The sequence below is a fragment of the Vulpes lagopus genome, chromosome 11, assembly GCF_018345385.1.
Source record: "Vulpes lagopus strain Blue_001 chromosome 11, ASM1834538v1, whole genome shotgun sequence".
Lineage (NCBI taxonomy): Eukaryota > Metazoa > Chordata > Mammalia > Carnivora > Canidae > Vulpes > Vulpes lagopus.
In genome coordinates this window covers 69,286,608-69,307,442 of record NC_054834.1, presented here as the reverse complement: position 1 = coordinate 69,307,442, position 20,835 = coordinate 69,286,608, and the positions used below count along the sequence as shown (strand labels likewise).

The window sequence follows — 20,835 nt, the reverse complement described above, 5'->3', positions numbered from 1 at the left end:
CTGGGCCAGGGGACCGCAGGGCCCTGAGAAGCATGTGTCCACATTTGTCTCCAGTGAACTTAGCCCCTTGGCCAAGGGACCCCTGAAGTGCTCACTGCAGATGTGTATATAACAGAGGTTGTTCCAGTTACCCACGCAGCGCTGGCAGCTCTAGGTCAGGGGTGTCCGTCCCACCCTGTCCCCAGGACACTGTGGCCCTGCGTGGCATTGGCCACTCCCAGTGGTGCTCCAGGAGGCTGAGCACACATCGCCTTTTAAGGAGAAGATTTGCTGAGAAGCTGAGGAAAAACATCTCCCTGGCATTCAGGGAGCATTTTTCCTTCCTGTTTCTCTTAAATAAACCGCTAGCAACTTTTCAAAACAGAAGAAGAAAAGGACAGGGTCAGGGAGCTGCAGAGACCTTTCGCCCCTACTGGACTGGGGTGGGAGGGGTGCACAGGGATCTGGGTGCCCTGAGTCCTTAAGATGGCAGCGTCCAGCTCAGCCACCACTAGGCTGTGCCCTAGCCAAGACCCACCGTGCATTCCCACTTGGGCAGCTGGGCCAGAGACAGAGGCCAGGAGTGAGCTGGTTTGCTTCTCCTTCTGTAGGTGTCACAGACCTTGAGGACATGAGCAGGTGGGGCCTGGCCAAGAATGCCGGTCCCAAGTCCAGGTCCTCAGCCTGCCTGCCCCCCAGCCTTCTGGCCCTGCTAGCACCCTAACCACAGCCCTCCAAGTTTGCAGGGGCCAAGTGGAGGAAGGTGGCCCCTGGTACCATGGGCTGTGGCTGTCCTGACAGTAGGGCCCGCTGGTTTGCCATGGCAGGGGCATGCTCACTCCCACCTCTCACCACTACAGAGCAGGATGGGGGGCTCTCAGCAGGTGTCTCCTGGAACTCCGAGGCCTCTAGCTGTCTTGTTCTGTCCCCAGGGCAGATGCACACACTTCCCCTGAGGCTCTGTGCCTAGGGTGGGGAGGGCCCATCTTTGAGAGTTTATAGCCAAAGGTGGCCTTTTCTGGTCAGTAAGACTTCCCAATAGTGTTGATTTTCAGTTTGTTTCCACGAGTCAGTGTGTGCCACTGAAGATTTCACTTGTCCAACTAAGAACCAAGAGGCTCATTCATGCCATTAGGTATTTTCTTTAGTTTCTCAGACTTTCCCCTGGGAACCCAATTCTGAACCCTAAAACGTTGGCGGGTCTCTGCAGGCGCAGAAGGATTACAGCAGTGCTCTGAGCAGCTACCCAAACGGCAGGAGGTCCCCTTGTACCTCCACATTGGATAGTCGCTGCCGGGAGGGGCTGTGTCTGCACGTGACCCTCCATGACGTCCTCTGCTCCAAGGCACCTTTGCCCACGGTGTGCTCCAGTAGGACATTCGGTGACTTATGACAGACCCAGCCTGGGCCGTGTTCCCAGCTGTAGGCTCTGGGCCACTGTGTTGGTCACCCTTCCCTCTTAGGGAACATTCCATCTGGTTTCTTTACCTAGGTTGCACACACCATGGCCCTGGCTCTGGCCTCTGGGAGGCTGGCGGGAGGCTGGTTTGGGGCCCAGGGCTCCCCCACCAAGGAGAGGGCCCTCTCAGCACCAAGAACTTTGATTTATGGGGCTTATTAGCTACCGATGCTCATTAGATTTGAATGAAAACAGACATTTCAAAAATCTGTATTTAGTCCCATAAAAATAGCTATAACAAGATCATTCTGTATGACTGTATTTTTATGGAAAATAACTATTTTTCTCAGCAAAAAAACTTTTGGTGCAAAGTGGTCACGTGAGCAGATCTCTGTAATGCCTGGTTCATGCTAACCTCTCTGCCCCTGCCCAGAACCTACACCATGTGCTTGGGATGGAGCCCAGGGGAGCAGGACAGGGTTGTGCACGGGAGCCCCAGCTGTCATGCATGGGGGTGCTCTGAGGGCAGGTGGCTCGATTGGCTGAATTGTCTGCACGAAGGATCAGGAGCTGGGCCAGGGAAGCTCATCTCTGTGTTCTACCTGGCCACCCTGTGGGCCAAGGCAGCTGCCAAGTCATGCGTGGGGGGGGGGGGGGGACAGGGGCGGGGTAGAGCCTGACAAGTGTGGCCACTACCCTCCCCTTCAGTGGGCTCAGAGCCACCTGCCTGTAGTTGGTTCCGGGTTTGGCCCTATGGCATCAGGCCTCTGGCCTGTGTCTCTGCATCCCACTCTCCCCTTGTGGTGACGGGATGGCTTGGCTAGTCAGGCCATAGGCCCCTGATAATGGCAGAGGAGGGCACAGACACGGGGCAGCTTCCTTCCACTCCTGGCGCCCAGTGGGAGCAGAATCTCCTGGGGTGTCCCCCTAGCGGGGACAGCCCCGCTCCTGTCCTAGGACCTAGCTCGTGGCCCCCATGCCTGTGCTTGTCATGCAGTGACCCTCTGCTCCCTTCTCTCTGGCAGGAAGTCTAAAGCAAAGCCCAATGGAAAGAAGCCTGCTACAGAGGAGAAGAAGATGTACCTGGAACCAGAGTACACCAAGTCCAGAATCACTGACGTCGGCTTTAAGGAGCTGGTGGTACTGCCCCGGGAGATCGACCTGAACGAGTGGCTGGCAAGCAATAGTGCGTGTGGGCACGGGGTGGGGAAGGACACCACAGCTGCTGCCGTTGGTCACTTCCTTGAGGATTCCCCAGAGCTGGTGGCTGGCCCTGCCGTGCACTTAGGGTCTCCCACAACACCAAGACCTGGAATAGGTCCTGGCAGAACCGGGGATGGGCTAGCAGTGCTGGGAGTCTCTGTGGTGCGGGTGTGTGGCTGCAAGGCTAGCAGTGCCAAGGTCATGGGAAGGCCATGGCCTGTGGGAGGGGAGGGTGGATCTCACCTCCAGCCACCAGGCAGGCCTGGGGCTCACAGCATGTCTGCCTGCCCCGCCCCTTGCAGAGGGGACTCCATCTAGATGGCCGCTGGCTCTCTGCCCAGTTTGGCGCTGTCCAAACACATGCCAAGCCTGCACGACAGTGGCTCACGGCCAGCTTCCAGGGCTGGTGCTCTGCACTGGGATGTGTCTTTCTGGTCTGTGGCATGTGCTGGCTGCCCTGGGGTCCAAGGGAAGAAGCGCTGCACCTCCTGAGCCTTCAGGGCACTGGGGACGTGGAACGATTCTGCAGAGGTGGTTTTCACACCTGGTCCTTCTCTTCTCTCACAGCCACCACATTTTTCCACCACGTCAACCTGCAGTACAGCACCATCTCAGAGTTCTGCACAGGGGAGGCATGCCAGACGATGGCCGTGTGCAACACGTGAGTACTGCCTGGCTGCAGCGTGGCACCCTCGCAGGGTCTCCTGGTGGCATGGGGTCCTCCTCAACAGTGTCCTGTGGGGCAGGGACACCAGAGGCTGAGCCCCGTCAGGGGAGGCCCTCAGTTGTGTGGGTCCTGCTGGGGTACGGGGTGAGTTCTCGGGGCTAGGCTGTTTTCCACAGTATACACCTAGGTTGGTTTCCTAGACAGCAGAGCATCATGAAGCTGCAGGTCCTTCTCTACTTCACTTAGTTGTCCAGTTGAAGGATGGCTTTTCCCCGAGAGCTCCTGCTCTGTGTGGAGGGAGTAAGGAAGGGGATAGGGAGGAACTGGGTGGAGAAAGGCACTGGTTGCCTTCTGCATTGGCTGGGGCCTGGGTGCTGGCCACTCTCTTCTGGAAGCTTGTGCACGTTTGTGTCCTCAGTAGGCAGGTACCCCTAAGGGGCTTTGGGGCACCCTGCATCTCCTGATTGGGGTGTAGATAGGAGAGCCACCGCACAGCACAGGCTTGCCACTGGCCCCTCATAGCAGATGGAGTGGAAGGTGGCTACAAATAGGAGGCCGAGTGAGTTGGACCTCAACCTGGGGCAGTTGTGACTGACAAGGAGGCACGGAAGCTCCTTTCTCACACCTCCTATTTATCGTTGGGGCTCTAGGTCAGGAGCTGATGCAGGTGCACATGAGCTGCTGGCCTCTGCTGGTGAATGCACAAATGCGTACTATACTGAGTTCACTGCCTGCCCACAGATGCTGTTGGCCAGGCTCCTGGGCACAGACCCAGCTAAGATGCAGGCAAATGGAGCTCTGCCATCACTGAGGGCCCACTGAGGTCCTGACTCTCAGCCTGGCCAGACCCCACTCTTGTGGCCCTAGTATGTCACAGCTTAGGGTCTTGTCCCATGGGAGCAAATGTAGACCGCAGCTGGCTCTCCACTCTGTCACCCAGGGAAGGGTGGGGTAGGCAAGTTGTGGAGAGGATATTCATGTGTGAGGGAAGTACCCTCAGTAAAGGAAACCACCCAGCAGTAGATGCTGGAGGTGGGCAGGACAGTGTTGTAGAGCTGCCGTGTGTGTGGTATGCTCCAGAGGACACTTGCTGGCTATGTCTGACCCAGCGGTGTCAGAGGTGGCCTGGTGGGTGGGCAGGTTGGGAACCTGGTTTCTTCTCCCACATGCCCTCCGTATCACTGTGTTTGAGAAGAGACTCTGTGAAAGAGTGTAGAGCTGGGTATGAGACTGGGAATCTTCTCATTCATCTCAACTGCAGCTGCCTTCCCCAGAGTGTTTAGGCTTCCAGGGCCTGGCCTGCTTTACTGCTTTCCTAGCAGTTGTTCGACATCTAGTCAGTGGAAGAGAAAAGGGTGGGTTTGCCAGAGCTGCATGCTGCCCCAGGACCAGTGTGTCTGCCTAGGGCCCAGACATGGAAACCAGGGGGTCATGTTGGAGTCCCAGAGGGTGATGAGAAAGGGCCACATGGAGAATATGTTTAAAGAGGTAATGGCTGGAAGCTTTCCAAGCTTGGCAGACACAAACCTACATATTCAAGAAGCTGAAAGAACTCCAAGTAGGCCAAGTGATGAGCCCACACACAGACACATCATAACAAAACTGTGCCAGGAGAAATCCTAGGCCAAAGCCAGCAGCACCGCGTCCCCCCAGGACACAGGCAGATTGCCACAGCGCTCATCAGAAGCCTTGGGCCACAAGGAAGCTCTGCCATGTTTTTAAAACTTGGGAAGGAAAGAGCAGTCACCCCGAAGTCGTCCTTCCAGCAAACATGTCAGTCAGGGTTGTAGGTGAGATACGGACCTTTCTCAGATGGAGGAAGACCCAGAGCATCCACAGCTGGTAGACCTGCCCCAGGGGAACTGCTGCAAGCAGACCTGCCCCAGAGGAGCCATCCTGTTGGGCACTTTGAGCCCTGCCTATCTGATGGATCACAGTAGAGGGGACTGTGGCAGGCTGGGCTCTGGGTGCTCCTGCTGGAGTGGCTGGAGGTTGGTGCTGAAAACAGCAGTGTGTGTATTTTATACTCCTGTTGTCAACTTCTAAATAGTTATGTTAATGATGTAGTTGAAGTCATGATTGGCAAACTAAAAGGAAACACTAAAACATAGCTCAAAAGCAGGCAGGAAAGAGAATTTGTGGGGGACAAGAACCAAAGGGAACAGGTAGTAAATGAAAGATGGTAAACTTAAATTCAGACACACCCGAAATATCCATAAATGTCAGAGGTGCAGATGTGCTGATGGCACAGCTGAGATACAGGGTCTGCCATCAGCCAGACTGACCCCTACATGTGCTGTTTTTCCAATGCATTCATGCCTTGTAGTAAAATTTCATTGATAAATTAGAAACAGAGATGAACACTAATAACTAGTTGTAAAATGGGACAATTGAATAAGAGGTGAATGTAATCTCTCTCTCTCTCTCGAGAGAGAGAGAGAGAGAGAGAGAGAGCTCTTACTGCACTGCACCCACTTTCTTCTTGTGATAACATGTGATGATCAAATGCCCACGTGGTATGCTGGAGGACGGGGATGGATGCAGGCAGCAGGATGTGCTGTTTAGTCCTTCTCAGCTTTCTGATACCGTGTCAGGAGGAGGCAGCTGACCATGAGGACCTGAGACCAGGGATTGTGAGACCACACATGACAGGCCTCCGCTTTGCAGGAGAGGGTTTTCAAACTGAGCCAGCTGCACCACAGTCACAGTGACGTCTGTAGGTTAAAACGAAAAGGATGGAGGAGATATACCAATAAAGCATCGATCAGAGGAAAACTGCAGTGGCTCTATTAACCCCAGACATGGTAGACCTCCGAGCAAGGTAGAGGACAAGTGATAAGGAAGATGGCATATTCACAGAAGAGTCAGTCCAGAAGTATTGATTTTGCACATGTGTGCACCAAGCAGCAGTGTTTACACAAAGTAAGTGGACAGAACTGAGAAAACGGACACAGATCACGTCAGAGTGGGAGATTTCAGGTCCCTTCTTGGAGGCAGATGGTGCTGGTAGGCAGCAAGTCAGCAAGGACACCAGCCAACAGGGCTCGATGCATGTCACCCTCTGCAGCAAGGGACCCTCTGTCAAGTGCACATGGGTCAGTCACTAAAGTCGATCGCATCCCACCTCACAAAACAGCCCTTCAAAACTCAGAAGAATCAGAACCGTACTGCATTCATCATCTGACCATCTGGAATTAGACTAGAATCAGTAACAGAAAGAAAACAGGAAAATCTCCAAACACTTGGAAATGAGCACATTTCTAAATAATCCATGGGTTAGAGAAGAATGAGAAATGTTTGAAAATGAGCACAAATGAAAATGCAGCCTACCTGCCGTGGTGGGATGCAGGCTACAGCAGAGGTTCAAGGGGAATTTATAGGGTTACATGTTTGTTGCAGGAGAAGAATCTCAGATCAGGGATCTAAGCTGCCATATGAAGAAACTGGAAAAAGAAGAAGAAAATAAGCCCAAATTGAACGGAAGGAAAGAAATAATAGAGTAGATATAATACAAATGGATTTCTGAAAACCGGAAAATCAGTGAAACCAGAAGCTGGTTTCTTGAAAAGATCAATAAAATTGGTAAGCCTTTAGCAAGATCGACAAACAGAAAAGGTACAGAGTATCTGTATCAGGAATGAAAGGGGTGTCTCTATAAACTGAGGAGTTATTAAGGAGTTATTAAGGAAACATACCTAAAATCCCTACGTACGTAAATTGGACAGTTTAAATGGCCCAATCCCATGGTAAGAGCAAAATACCAAACTTCACTGAAGATGGGCAGTGCAGTACGGCAAGAAACCAGAAGCAGAAGGTATCACGTGGACAGGAAGAACTAGGAGTGCCTCTGTTGCTGTATACAGCGTGGTCATCTGTGTAGAAAACCCTGAGCAGTGCCTGCTTTGAGCCCCAAACTAAGAGAACCGCACCACGTACAACAGCCCCACGGATGACGAGATGCTCAGGATGAACTTGGGAAGCTGAGATGCTGGACAGTGGAGCTGAGAGGCACGCATGCACACACACATGGAGACATGCTCCACTGGAGGGTGGTGCTCCCAGGTCCATCTGCTCATTTCCTACCGTCTCGGTGAGAAGAGTCAAGGCCACTCTGGCCTGGGCATAGTAAGGCACAGTCACAGATACGGTGACGACAGTGTTGAAGAAAGAGCAGTGAGGCTGGAAGAATCCACTGCCCAATTGTAATCACTGTCCAGCTGCAGTAATCTGGACAGCGTGGTGCTGGCAAAATGGACACGTCAAGGTAACAATACAGAGTCCAGAAATAGGCCTAAGACCCACACAAATGTGGCCCTTTGCTTTGTGACAAAGATATAAAAAAATTCAATGCAGAAAGGATAATCTTTTTAACTAACGCTGCTAGAAAAACCAGTCGTCTGTGTGCAAGAAAAGAAAAAAAAAGTGAATCTTGACCGAAACCCCACACTTTATGCCAAAATTTACTAAAACTTTTATTGGAAGAAGACACATTTTCATAACCTAGTGCTAGGTGAAGAGCTCCTGGCTCATTGATGTGAAGGAGTCAGTAAATCAGGCATAATCAACATTTCTAACTTTCGCTGTGAGAAACCATGGGCTAGTCATATAACTGAGAAGGGATCAGTGTCCAGAGTGTGTGGGGAACCCTTGTGAGACCCCGAACGCATCACCAGTGGGCCAGGGCCTGGACACACAGGTGAGCAGAGAGGACATAGGAGAGCACCCTTGAGCAACAGGTGGGGGGATAGGGATTCAGACTTTTCTGTGACGGCACCTGCTTCAAATGCCTGGTGCTGGCGAGGATGTGGGCGGCAGAGCAGTGGAGGGATGCATATGGAGGGATGCACTCCAGTCCAGGAGTGTAGGCCCAGCAGTCTTGAGTGCCCACCTTAGAGAATTGAGAGCTTGTGCTCACAGAGAAACCTGCCCAGGAGCATTTATAACAGCCTAAGCCATTATTGTCCCAGACTGGAAATGACCCAGATGTCTTCCAGCAGGCAAACAGCTGGACACACTGGCACCTGGGTGCTGGAGCTCACCTCAGCAGTAAGGAGGCAGGGACCACGGGCATGCACCCCGAGATGGGCTGGATCACATGGCATTCTCCAGGGGCCATCCCTGCTGTGCTGGGAATGGACTGGGGGCCGGGGTGGGAGGCCGTGGCTGAGAAGGGCAGTGTGAGCTGTGCTTGGCTGTGGGAGGTACCCGGCCATCTGGATGGGTGAAATGCGTGGGACTGCATGCCAGAATGTGTCCTCTTTACTGCGAGATAATTTAGAAATGAAAACCAACAAGAGGAATGTTGAAAGCAGAGCGTCTCATCTTCCAAACAGCTGGGGCAGTCCTCCCCGTCTCTCAGGAGCTGGTCTCTCCGGGCTACACATTGTGGAGACATGTCTCCCGGTTTCTAGTCAACAGTTGTGCTTTCTGACTCTTGGGCACCTGTGGCCAGGTGCATCTAACATCATGACAGTCAGGGGAGTCGGAGCAGGAGTCTGTGACACCTGCCCGGCCACTGGGCCTTGTTCCCTGGATGTCACAGCAGACAAGGGCCTCAGCCTGGCCCCCAGAAGCCGGGTTCCACTTCCAGCATGGGGACTCCACAGGCTGTCCAGAGTGACCCAGAACATGTCCTCAGGTGACCTGACACACCCTGTGACGTCTGCGTGGTGGAAGGAGGGTCAGGCAAAGCCATCGTGTGTGTGGGGAGGGTGTTATGTTAGGGCAGGTGTTTGGATGCGAGCGCCTTGCTGGATTTTTACTTCCTGAGGGCAAGCAGAGAGTTTTGCAAATTCTTCAGGACTTTGTCTTCACTAGCAACCTTGCCTGATCGCATTCCTGGGCCTTGTGGGGCACATGGCACTGGGCTTGTGCAGCCTGTTGTCCCTGTGGGTGTGTGGCAGTGCCTAGGAGCAGCCCAGGAGCAAGAAGATCTGCCTTCTGCAGACCCACCCCACGCTCCAACCACACCCCAGACCTTCCACCTCCAAGTGGGCAGGTCTCATGCTGAGGGACAGTTGGGCCGTGTCCCCTTATCCACTTGGGGCTGGCCTCCTCTTATGGCCCGCCCGTTAATGTGGAGGCCATGCTCTCCCCAGTCTTGCCAGCCAACCCCACTCCCTGCCTGTGGCACAAATATGCTAGTAGATGCCCAGGGTGGAGCAGAGCACTTGGTTCCTACGAGGTAGAGGTGGGTTTGCTGGAGCAGAGGCAGTGGCAGTGGAGCTGTCCTGAGGTCACTTGGCCAGGGTCAGGATGGCCATGGGAAATGGGGATTCCCCACTGTCCTGAGAGGTGGTAGGAGTGGGTTAGACCTTGTGGCTGTCACCCAGGGGTACTTGGTGAACTCAAGAAATCAAGCAGTATACTCCTAGCCAGCCTAGGGCCCCTGAGCAAGGTGGGATGTTGAGGTTGGGGAACTTAGTCTAAGCTGATTCTGAGACCAATTAAGTCTGCAAAATGAGGGGTGTGCGGTGCGGGGAGTGCCGGGCAGGGGAGAAGTCCATGTGAAGCCTGGGGCCCAAAGGCTGCCCATCACCTGGCTGGACCCAGGGGATGAGAGGGCCAGAGTCCGGGCCATGCGATCACTCACAGGTACGGCACCACATCCCTGAGCAGACTATAGACCACCCTCCCCCCTGCCTCATCCTCCTTCACCCTCCACCACCCTTTGCCCTCTGCCCTCTTATGGCTCCAGGGTCCTGTCCTTGGTGAGCCAGCCTGCAGAGCAGCCCTCTGGGAAGGCGGGAGCAGAGAGTGGGGAGGGCAGGGTGGCTGCCAGGTGGGTGCCCACCAGGCACTATGTGTGTTCTGCTGGGGAGAGAAGTGCTGGGGCAGGAGGGCAGTCCATGCTCACATGGGACTTGCTCGGTCCCATTGCTTAGACTCACAGAATGAGAAGTCTCGGGTGTCCCTGCTGCTCACACTGAAGACTGGCCCTCCCACCCCACTGGACCAATGAAGGGCATGTAGCTTCTAGTGGGGGGAGCAGAGGTGTTCCCAAGGGTCGAGGCCCGGCTGACAAGTCACAGCAGTGCCTCTGGAAGAGGTGGGCCAGTAGCGAAGACTGTGCTGTCTGTGCTCCTTCAGATCATACAGAACACGCATCCCCTAAAGGAATGAAACTTGCAGCCACGAGGTATAGAAAATGAACGTGCCTTCTGTTGATTTTTGTACCTGGGTTTACATGGCGTGCTCTGTCCTGGACATTGTTCTGAATTTTTGGTGCAGTGGACACAGCTGAGGGGCCCGAGGTGGTGGGAAACAGTGTGTCTGCCCCTGGAGGCCCTAGGAGGGGAAGCCTGGACAGCTGCCACACCTCCATCCCTGGTGGCCAGCCTGAGGCTGGGGCCTGGGTGTCTGCAGGGGCATAGTGACTGGCCTTTTCTGTCCCCACAGACAGTACTACTGGTACGATGAGCGGGGGAAGAAGGTCAAGTGCACTGCTCCCCAGTACGTCGATTTTGTCATGAGCTCCGTGCAGAAGCTGGTGACCGACGAGGATGTGTTCCCCACGAAATATGGTACATCTCTGCTATAGCGCGCTCCTTCTTGCTGGGCAGGCATGGCTGCCAATGGGAAGGGGCCAGGCTTGTGGGGCAGGGTTAGCTGTGTGACCTGGGCTGTAAAGCCAGGCAGGTGTGCTCTGGCAGGGGTCAGCCTGGGTCAAGACCCCACCCACCCCAGGCTCTGGGATCTGTGGCCCCTGCCCCCCCACACACACCCTGTACAGTGGGGCTGTTATAGTCCACCTAACTGGGGGCTTCACAACCAGCAAGCAGTAGCTGTGTTGTCCTGGCCTGGGCAGGTCCTGGCAGGGGCTCTAGGCCAATACAGAGCTACCAGAAGGCAGCTCTTGGCCAGCAGAGGTACTTGTGCACCTTGGTTCCTGTCCTCTTCTGCGACCCTGGCCATGTAGAGAGCCCAAGAGCATCCACCAGGGAAGCCCATGTGACCCCAGGGCTGAGTCCAGACTTTGAGTGACCTGTGGCAGGGCAGCCAGTACAGTCAAGCAGATCATTACTGATGCAGCTCTCGGGGCCAGGCCTAGGGTGACTGGTCACTCAGGTGCCTACCAGTGGGCTGCTCTGTGGGGAGGGTGTGGCAGGTGGGAACCGTCCAGGCTGGTCCTGCAGAAAGCACCAAGAGCCTGCAGAGCCGGTCTGGCCCTCTCCTTCCTGACGATGGGAGCTTGGGATTGGGGGTGGTGGGGCATGGGCATGCTGCATCAGGGCTTAGAGAAGTTGGAGGAGTGTGGTGGGTGAAGCAGAGCACAGAGTGACGCTGTGGACTCTTTACCTAGGCAGAGAATTCCCCAGCTCCTTTGAGTCTCTGGTGAAGAAGATCTGCAAGTACCTGTTCCACGTGCTGGCACACATCTACTGGTCCCACTTCAAGGAGACCCTGGCCCTTGAGCTCCATGGACACTTGAACACACTCTATGTCCACTTCATCCTCTTCGCCAGGGAGTTCAACTTGCTCGACCCCAAAGAGACCGCCGTCATGGACGACCTCACGGAGGTGCTGTGCAGCGCTGGGGGCCGTGGCGGGGGTGGGGGCGATGGGGCCAGTGGCGGGGGCACGGGGGCACAGAACCACGTGAAGGAGAGGTGAGCCCCCGGCTGGACAGGCGTGCACATGTGCAGAGAGACGGTGGTCCGTGTGCCTGTGTGTGTGCGCACACGTACCGGGCACGCGCGGCGGGAGGTCTGAGAGGTCGCCGCTGCCCCCCTCACCTGGCCCGGGCGCGCTAAGTGTGGGCTCTCCAGACGCTGGCAGGCCGTGCGTCGGACTGGCTCCCCGCCGGGCTTCTCCTCTTGGATGGATGAGTGCCGCTTGTCAAGAAGGACCTTTGGATTTCATTCATTCGCTCAACAAACGTTTATGGGCCTGCCAGTCTGAGTTTCCTTCTCCTGTGGGGCTTTCCTTTCTTTGGGCTTCCGCGTGGCCTCTGCCTCCCCTGGGGGCTCTGCTGTGTGGAGAGAAATATATCAGTGAGAGCTGGGGCTCCTTCCCAGGAGGGACATGGGCTCTCGTTGGTTGGTTTCCAGGGTGGGGCTGTTTTAGAGATTCCTCCCCCTGCCCCGCAGACCTCCCTCTCCTGGCCTGGCTTGGATCGCGGCTGTCGGCGGCTCAGAGTGGGTGGGATGGGAGTGTCCCATCTGGATGTCCACAGGGGCCCTGACCCTGTGGCCGTGTCCCCCACTCCCCTGCCGCCCACAAGGGCCCCTGGACTAGCTGGGCCTAGGACCGAGGTGCCTGGGCGGGCAGCCTGTGTGGAGACGCAGCTGTTGCCGGAAGGCTGGGTGTCCCCGCTCGGCTCACCTGTTTGGTCGTAATAAAAAGAATTCTCTCAGGTCAGCGCCTGTGTGTATCCTCAGCGTCACCGGTGACCTCAGTGCTTGCCACGAGACTGAGGGTGGCCCATCTCCTGCCTCCAGTGGCCCCTGCCCACCCCAGGCTGGGCCCTTGCTGCCAGGGTTGACCACAGGTTCCCCTGCAGGACCTTGGGGAGCTGGGAGTGGGATGGGGAGGGACATGCCTGTTTCCTGCATCTCCAGGGAGTCATGATCACTCTGCTCAGTCCCACGCCCTCCTGTGCAGGTGGCAGGGACCCTGGAGTGTGTGCTGGAGCAGGCTGGGGGTTCCTGGCCAGCCCAGCCCTGGGGGCTCTGCTGTAAGGGTCAGCCCTGGCCTGGGCACTGTGGTGTCTGGGTGGTGAGCCCAGAGGAGAGCTTGGGAGTGGGGTCAGTGCAGGGGCCGGGCAGGACGGCACCTAATGTAACTCTGGAGCTGGTATAGGCCCTGTGCAGGCAGAGAAGAGAAGAGTGGGCTCCAGGGGCGCTCCACCCTCCTACCCGACATCTTGCCAGGGGATGGCCTTCTCTGGCTGTCATGCTCACCCACCCCACCCCTAAGTGGTGGGGGTCTTTGACTCCTGACTCAGCTCCTACACCCTCCCTACCCCAGCCTTCACCCCACCAGAAAGGTCTTCAGTTTCTGCCCTCCTGCCTGTAAGTTCAGCTATTGCAAAACATGCTTGTGACCTTCCTCTGCTTTTGGATCCATCAGCAGCCCCAGGGCCTAGCTAAAGACGAGTGCCACCACCCTCAGCTCTGCTTCCCATGACCCGTGGGACCCTTGGGGTCTTGCCAGCTGGTGGCCGCCACCAGGCCTGCCCACCTTCTCTCCACTCCTGGTGATGACTCTTTCTCATCCTGTCCGTGAGAATGACCCCCCCCCCCCATCTGACAGTCCTGGAGCTTACTGCAAATGCAGATGCACCCGGGGGTACCTTCACGTTCCAGCCCCTATTTCTTCTCCAGGGTCCTGCACTGTCTTCCCAACTCCTCCCTGCACCAGAGTACCTCCCCTGCTGGCTGCACACTGGTCAGCTGGGGGCAACTTTAAAATTCTTTGGTGCTTGAACCAATCTCCACCCCATTGACTCAGTCCCTGGACATGTAGGGCAGACATCAGAATTGTTTTAACATGGCTTTAACTTACGCCATTCTAGAAAGTTGCACCTGTATTGTCTGCTGAATTCACACATGCTCTGAACCACTGGGAAATTTTGCCTGCCCTGCAAGAAGTCTCCTGGGCCCTGCTGTACCCCTCAGGGCCTGCTGCTGTCCCACCGGAGCTCATGCCTTTGTCCCTGCCTGGTCAAGAGCCCGGGTTAGTGGGGAAGCATGCTCCCCTCTGTCCCTCAGTCACTGGACACACCCCACAGCATCCAGACCTTGCCATCCTGTGAGGCCTGACCTCTCCCACTGAGGCTAGCAGATGTTAACTACCAAAGGGTTGGGCTTCTCTGACTGGGCATAGCCCCACTACCCCCCTACTGCTTCCCAAAACCCTGCGGCTGCCTCTGGGGCCAGCAGGAGATCATAGCCCCTCCTGAGCAAGGCCTGGGTCTCATTATGACCTCAGCCTGTTGGGCTGTGCCCTGGCCCCTCCCATTGCATCACCCCCAGGTCTTTCTGCTTCTCTAGGCATGCGCGCCCTAAGTAGAGGCCTCAGGAACTTGACCACAACCTGGGTGTGAGCCAGAGGTAGGGGTCTTCCTTGACCTGGGCCCCAGGAACACCTCCTGGGGGAAGGCAGAAGGCAGAGCAGTGCCTGGCTCCACCTGCTCTTCTGCCCAGAATCCCAGGCTGGGGGTAAGGAATAGGCCCTGTGTCCAGTGCGTGTCTGGGAGTGGGGCCTGGCTACTGGGCGTAGGCCTGAAGTGGGAAGGTGGCAAGGCTGGGCCTGAGAGCAGTCCGGGTCCTTGTCACTGGCCAGGGTGGGCACTGCCCGTGCCAGGAGGACATGGGGATTTCCAGCTCAAGCTGCTGGATGGAGTCTGAGATTGTGTGTATGCGTGTGTGCGCGCGCGTGCACATGTGGATGATCTCTATATCTGCAGAAAAGTGTCCAGGACACATAGTCATATTTCTTTAACTTAGGAAGGAGTTGTGGAATCCCTGAGCACATGGAGTTCTGGGTACGGCACTGGTCACCGGGCCTCAAAAGGTCTCCCAGGAAGGGGCAGGCAGCCAGGATGAGGGCCAGCCTGCACATCTCTGAGGGTGAGGGTGATGCCCTGTGTTCTCCACCAGCTGGCTAGCTCTTTGCTGCAAGAGCCAGAGCATCTTGGGCTGTGGAAGAGGAAGGAAATGCTTTTTCCTTCTTGAGCCTCAAGAAGAACCAGCCCTTAAAAAAAAAAAAAAAAAAAAAAAAAAGAACCATCCCTGCTGACACCTGGATGGTTGCCCTGTGAGATCCACTTCAGATATCTGACTTCCAGAACTGTGAAATAAGCCACGTTTGTGGTGCCCTGCGACAGCAGTGACTGGGAATGAATGCAGACTGTGTTCCCAGGGGTGGGGTGCCCTGCAGCAAATACCTGTGGATGGACCAGTGGCCATGGGCGGAGGCTGGGAGAGTTTTGCAGGGCACAGTAGAAAAAGCCCAGGTGGGACGCTGGATGGCACAGTGGTTAGTGGCCTTTGGTCCAGAGTGTGTTCCTGGAGTCCCGTGATCAAGTCCCACATTGAGCTCCCTGCATGGAGCCTGCTTCTCTTTCTGCCTATGTCTCTGCCTCCCTCTGTGTCTCTCATGAATAAATAAAATTGAAAAGAAAAGAAAAAAACCAAGTTTTCTGAAGCAGGTGATCGGTAGGAATTATGGGTGTTGAGGATGCCCCTACCAAAAACTCACATGTAAGGAGGGGCTGCGCAGAGGAGAACTGGCAAATTGCCTTGAGGCGTGCCTGAAACCACCACCAGCATCCGTCTGTAGAAGCAAGAATGTGTCAGGCACTGCTGGGGAGGGCACAGAGAAGTGAGGACCGTGTCCGTAGGCATGGAGGATAGGGGACCGTCAACCTGCAGTGTCACGTGGTGGAAAGCCCCACCAAGTTCTGCCCCCACGGTTGTCGGAGGGCGGGACTCGGGAGCCATCCACCTGGGTATTCAGCTGAGAAGACTGCCAAGCATGGAAGGTGCAGCCTGGTTTCTTGTTGCTCATAGTGGCGTGGGAGAGGGAAGCCCACTGGAAGGCAGAGCTCTTGAACACGGGGGCCCCTACACGTGGCAAGCCGGAGCTTCTCCGCCCAGCCGAGTGGCAAGAGCCACTAAAACAAGGGGGTTCACTGTCAGGAGAAATGTGCTCTAGAGAACAAGTCGAGGCTGTAGCTGGACAGCCTTTTGCTAATACCTCAGAAAGATGACCAAGCTCAGAGTGTTCAGCCATGCAGGGGGCACTATGAAGAGATTGTGAATGTGACTAGTAGACTCCGCATTCATCTCTGCAAATGGCAAAACAGAAGAAATTTTCTTGGAAGGATCTGGAGGCGTGTCTTGTCTAGTGGAGCAAATGCCCATGATGCACACAGGAGACCCGCACCGTCCTCAAGAGTCCTACGCCGCCAGAAACCCTGCCAGCTTGGACTGCAGGGTGCAGAGGGAGGACAAAGTGCAGGGCTGTGGGACACCCGGGCCCTGTGGGCAGGGATGCTGGTGAACCGTCAGCTGCAGACTTGTGTGGCATCTCTGCAGACGAGAGCATGGCTCAGAGCTGGGAGCCTTGAGCCACACACTTCTTCCCAGTCCTTGACAGCACCTCACAGAATTGCTTGGCTGGATTTTGGAATCTCCTGGGACCCGTGATTCCCTCCCTCTTCTCTTGTCTCCCTTCTGGGATGGGGATTCTGTAACTGGCATCCAGGACCTGTACCACCATAGCACTTCTGGTTTCAGTGGTGGCACATGGCAAGGATTTTGCATTCGATGGATCCAAGTCTCAGCCATACCAATTCAGGTGATGTAGGCGACATGTGGGGCTTGATGCATTGCTGCTGAGAGTTTGGGGGACCCTGGTTGGGGTGAGGGTGTCTTCCATGGGGGATGGATGTGGAACTTGCTCGAGGGCAGTCTTTGTGGGCCTGACCAATGCTCCCTCCAGACATCCACACCCTAGTCCCTGGAATCTGTGAGCATGGCACCTTACACAGCAGAGGGGAGTTCAAGTTGCAGGTCAGCTTAGCAGGAGATGGAGAGATTACCTAGGCCAGTATAATAATGAGATTCCTTAAAACTGGGGGTGGAAGAAGGAACGGAGAGCCGGCAGGCAGCCAGAGGATACAGCCTAATGTTCCTAGCCATGAGGGTGGAGGAGAGCCCCACTCCAAGGACGTAGGTGTCTCTGGAAGCTGGGAGGGACTGGGACACGAATTCTCCCACAGAACCTCCAGAAGGAACCCGTGCTGCCAGCACCATGGCTTTAGCCCCATGAGACCCCGTGCTTGACCCCCAAAACTTAAGATGATCATATGTGTTTTAAGTCTGTCAATATGTTAGAGCAGTAACAAGAAACTAATACATCTTGAAGATGAGCCATGGAACTCTCATAGGGTCATTAGGGGCATGAGGACATGACCTATGGAAGCACTGAGCCCAGGGCCTGACGCCAAGGAGTGGGGCAGCACAGCCCTTGGGCTTGCAGCCAGCAGCACAGTCTGTGCCATCCCACTGGAGCCCCAAAGCTGGCACACACTTCTGCCTCCATCCATCCCAGCTGCCTTTCTCCAGACGTCATCACCATCTCCTCCACTACCCGCTAACCTCTCCCCTGGATGAATCACAGAAGAGATTCGGGTTGATGGTGGGGAGTGGTCTGGATGAAGGAGGGGGAAGTATGAAGGGGAGAAGCCAGCAAAGAGGGGGCACCGGACTTGGTGATTCCACCCTTGGTGACCTGGGGTGAGGGCTCTGAGCCACAGGGGGAGGGGAGGGCAGAACCGCCAGGCAACTTGTGTGCTGAGCTCCCTGGTGTCAGAGATGTGTGAGCAAGAAGGAAGCTGCCCCCGTGACACCAGCAGTCGCCCCACCTCACAGTTTAGGAGCCTCTGGGATCCTCTGCCTCCACCGTCATCAGAGAGCATGGGCAGGGTCTGGGGCAGGCTTTAAGCCCAGCAGAGCACAAGCCCCTGGTGTCTCCATCCTGTCCCTGCCACCCGCTGGCCCTCAGAGCCCCTGAGGGGCCCGGGTCTCACTGCCTTCCTCCAGCACCTTCCTGCCGTGACTCTGGTGGATGCACAGCCGTTGATTTGTGCCAGGAGTAGCCGGCACCAAAAACTTGCCAGTGCCTGAGAACTGTGTCAGTCCTAAGAGGCCATCCTCTGAGCAGGCGCTAGACCCTCCACCGTATCCTCCTTTGGTTTAAGTACCTGTTCCCATCTCTACCTCACAGAAAAGCACGAGGACCATTTGGCTTAATGTTCAGCGTAAAGTGCTCAGGAGAGTGTCGTGTTAGTAGACATTCATACCAACAGTTTTTGGCTTCACTTGCCTTGGTTTCCATTTCTTACAACCCAGAGAGAGCTTGGTGTCAGAAGTAGGATTGAAGGGTGTGGCCTTCCTGCTAAATGGGTGTGATGGTGGGCAAGTGCAAGGCTGGGGGGTCTGTTGGGTATACTGATACCTTGTGGGGCTCCCCATCACTGGTCCCTTAAGGCTGACATTGCTGGCATTTACAGAGGGCCAAGTCAAGGAAGATGGTTTGCGTGTGTCAGCTGCTCTCTCAGGACAGCAGATGCAGGACCACAGCTCCAGGAGGCTTCTCCCGTGGCCAGCACCCCAAGGACCCCTGGGCCCTGTGACCATGCCTAACTGAATGAATCCCTCTTTCAGCCTGTTTTTCAGCTGAAGCTCATGGGATGTCATACAGTTCAGTGACTGCAGTGGGGCCTGTCTCCTCCACCCCCTCAAGTACCTTCTGGGTGCCCACCTCCCTCAAAAGCACAGCTACAGCTGGCCCAGAAAGAGCCCACCCAGTTCCACATCACCAGATTCTTTCTCATGTCCTGGGCTTTGAGCAGAGCTGGAGGCAGCTGCCATTCCCACAGAGCGCCGGAGCTCAAAAAGTCAGAGCAGCACTCTTCCGGCAAGATGGTACAGGCAGTAGAGCATGATCTAGGGCTGATCCTGTCTGCCAGCGTCGGAAATAGTTTTGCCTGGGGCGGGGTGGTAGAGGATGGCTATGGGCATTTAGCTGGGGAGACCAGGGACCATGCTGGCGTTCTACAGAGTGCAGGTCAGCCCGCGCCACAGAGAACCATCCAGCCCCACATGTCGGTGCTGTGGTGGCAGGACCCTGCTCTGGAGAGACAGCTGGCTGCAGTGGCCATGCTGTGGTGCCTGATTGCCTTCACATATGAGGGGAGTGCCTGCATGGGACATGCCTGGGGCGGGGGTGTCCATGGGTAGCAGCATGGTTTGCTCCTTGCCCATCCTCAATGCTGTGTGGTGGGTGGACAGACTCCCAGGTGCTCCTGTGTGGCGTGGGGCTGGCAGCCCTGGGGCTCGTGGGGCTTTGGACTCCTCCTCATGCTGCTCCAGCAGAGGGAGTGGCTGGCCAGTGCATGGTTGTGATGCCTACGTGGCTGGCAGGTGTGGTGGGCATGGCTGGGACCATTTCCCTATGTGGAAGAGGCCAGCCCAGATTCTCCAGGGGCTGCCCGCCAGCCTCGCCCATCACTTCCAGGGCTGGGTCATGGCACCCCAACCACCTCTTACCAAGGAGCAGAAAGAAGTTTCATTGTCCAGATGTTAGGGTGACCCCATGAGGTCTGGTGGTGGCAGCAGAGCTGCAGCAGCCAGGCAGGGCAGTGCTCCATGGCAGCCCCAGGTGGCAGCTCCCTCTTCCCCACCCCCTGGGGCCTCCCTCGCCCCCAGCCCAGCCTGTGATCCCCGCTCAGTCTGGGGGCAGAGCCCCAACCCCACACAGGGGTCTGTCCTCTTCCTCAGGGCAGAAGGTAATGTCAGGTGTCATCCACCTCTGGCAGAGCCCAGAAGAGTGCATGTTGGGGACGAGAGCTGGTCCCCGGTGTCCCGCATCCCGGCCCCACCCACCTGGACGGAGACTGGCGTCGGGTATTTTTACTGAAGGAATTTATTGTTCGAGAACTAAGGTTGCTCACAGTTATTTGACAAGGGATACACTGGGTGGGGCTTGTTTGTTTCCGTGACGTCTGCGTGTGTCCCAAGTACAAAAGAGGAAGGCTGACAAGAGGTATTGCTCTCGGTGTCTTCTGCCTCTGGAGAACCCTCCCGCTTGTACCGCGTGGCTTATGCTGTTATAGGTGTTTAACTGTTTATGTGTTGAAATCCCAGCCTGTGGTTGGGGGGGGGGTCAATGTAACAGAAGCAGTAAAAGCTGTCCACGACGGGAGGGAGGCAGGGGGGCGGGGGAAGAGACACCTAAAGCAAAGTGGACTCGTTACAGCGAAGGCATGCAATCAAAACCTGCCGTCCTGGCCCGCCGCCGCCCGGCGCCTCCTGAAGGCGCTCGCCACAGCACGGGTCTGGGCCAGCCTGGAGGGGCCGGGCCCACCAACACCAACAAGCAGAGGCTGGGGACAGGGATGAAGGGAGGCGGCCACGGCCCACGACCTCGCTGCGTACAGAGAACACACACGGCGGAGGATGCCGCCAACTTTCTTTTTTCCTTTTATCCCCCCATTTTTTTTTTCCTTTTTGTCATTTTAGTAAAAAACCCTGCGGTGCCTCTGCTGTCCTGTGCGTGGGAGCCAGCTCAGGGCCCTCCTCCTGCCCCGGCGCTCAGACACAGACCTGGGATGGTCCCCAGCCTGGGCCTGCAGGGGGCCCGGGCGGTGCCATCGAGCCCAGGGACAGCGCCCTGCCTGCCCCCACCCCCCGGGGCTGGAGTCGCTTCTACACAGCGACGGGACAGAGCCAACCGCGCCGTTCTTTAAATATATATATGTGTATGTATATAGAAAGAACCAAGAGCAAAGAACTGAACACAAAACCTAGCCCTGCCCCAGCGGCCCCCCCCACCCCCACACCCTGTTCCAAAAACAACCAAGAAAAAAAAGTTTATAAAAATATCTTGCAGGAATTCTTTAAAGTTTACAGTAGCTTGCCGGTGCCCCCGCTGCCCCGGCGCTCCGACGGCTCCGTCCTCCGGGCGCCCCGGCCCCTGACCCCACCCTGCCCCAGACACACGGACACACAGACAGACGGCAGGACGGCGCTGCTGCTGCCCCTTCCCTGAACAGAGAAGTGAAGAAACTCAATAA

General features: G+C 56.1%; 1 protein-coding gene across 3 annotated transcripts in view; it reads left to right on the top strand.

Annotated features, from left to right (window-relative positions):
* MOB2 (MOB kinase activator 2) overlaps positions 1 to 12,603 on the top strand; it is a 78,267-nt gene extending 65,664 nt beyond the window's left edge. For all 3 annotated transcript variants that reach the window (XM_041773728.1, XM_041773726.1, XM_041773727.1), the window contains exons 2-5: positions 2,404 to 2,564; positions 3,149 to 3,242; positions 10,647 to 10,771; positions 11,551 to 12,603. In XM_041773728.1, coding sequence (XP_041629662.1) covers positions 2,404 to 2,564; positions 3,149 to 3,242; positions 10,647 to 10,771; positions 11,551 to 11,861 — 691 coding nt within the window. In that variant the 3' untranslated portion in view covers positions 11,862 to 12,603. The remainder of the gene's footprint in view (positions 1 to 2,403; positions 2,565 to 3,148; positions 3,243 to 10,646; positions 10,772 to 11,550) is intronic.
* Positions 12,604 to 20,835: the final 8,232 nt, after the last annotated feature.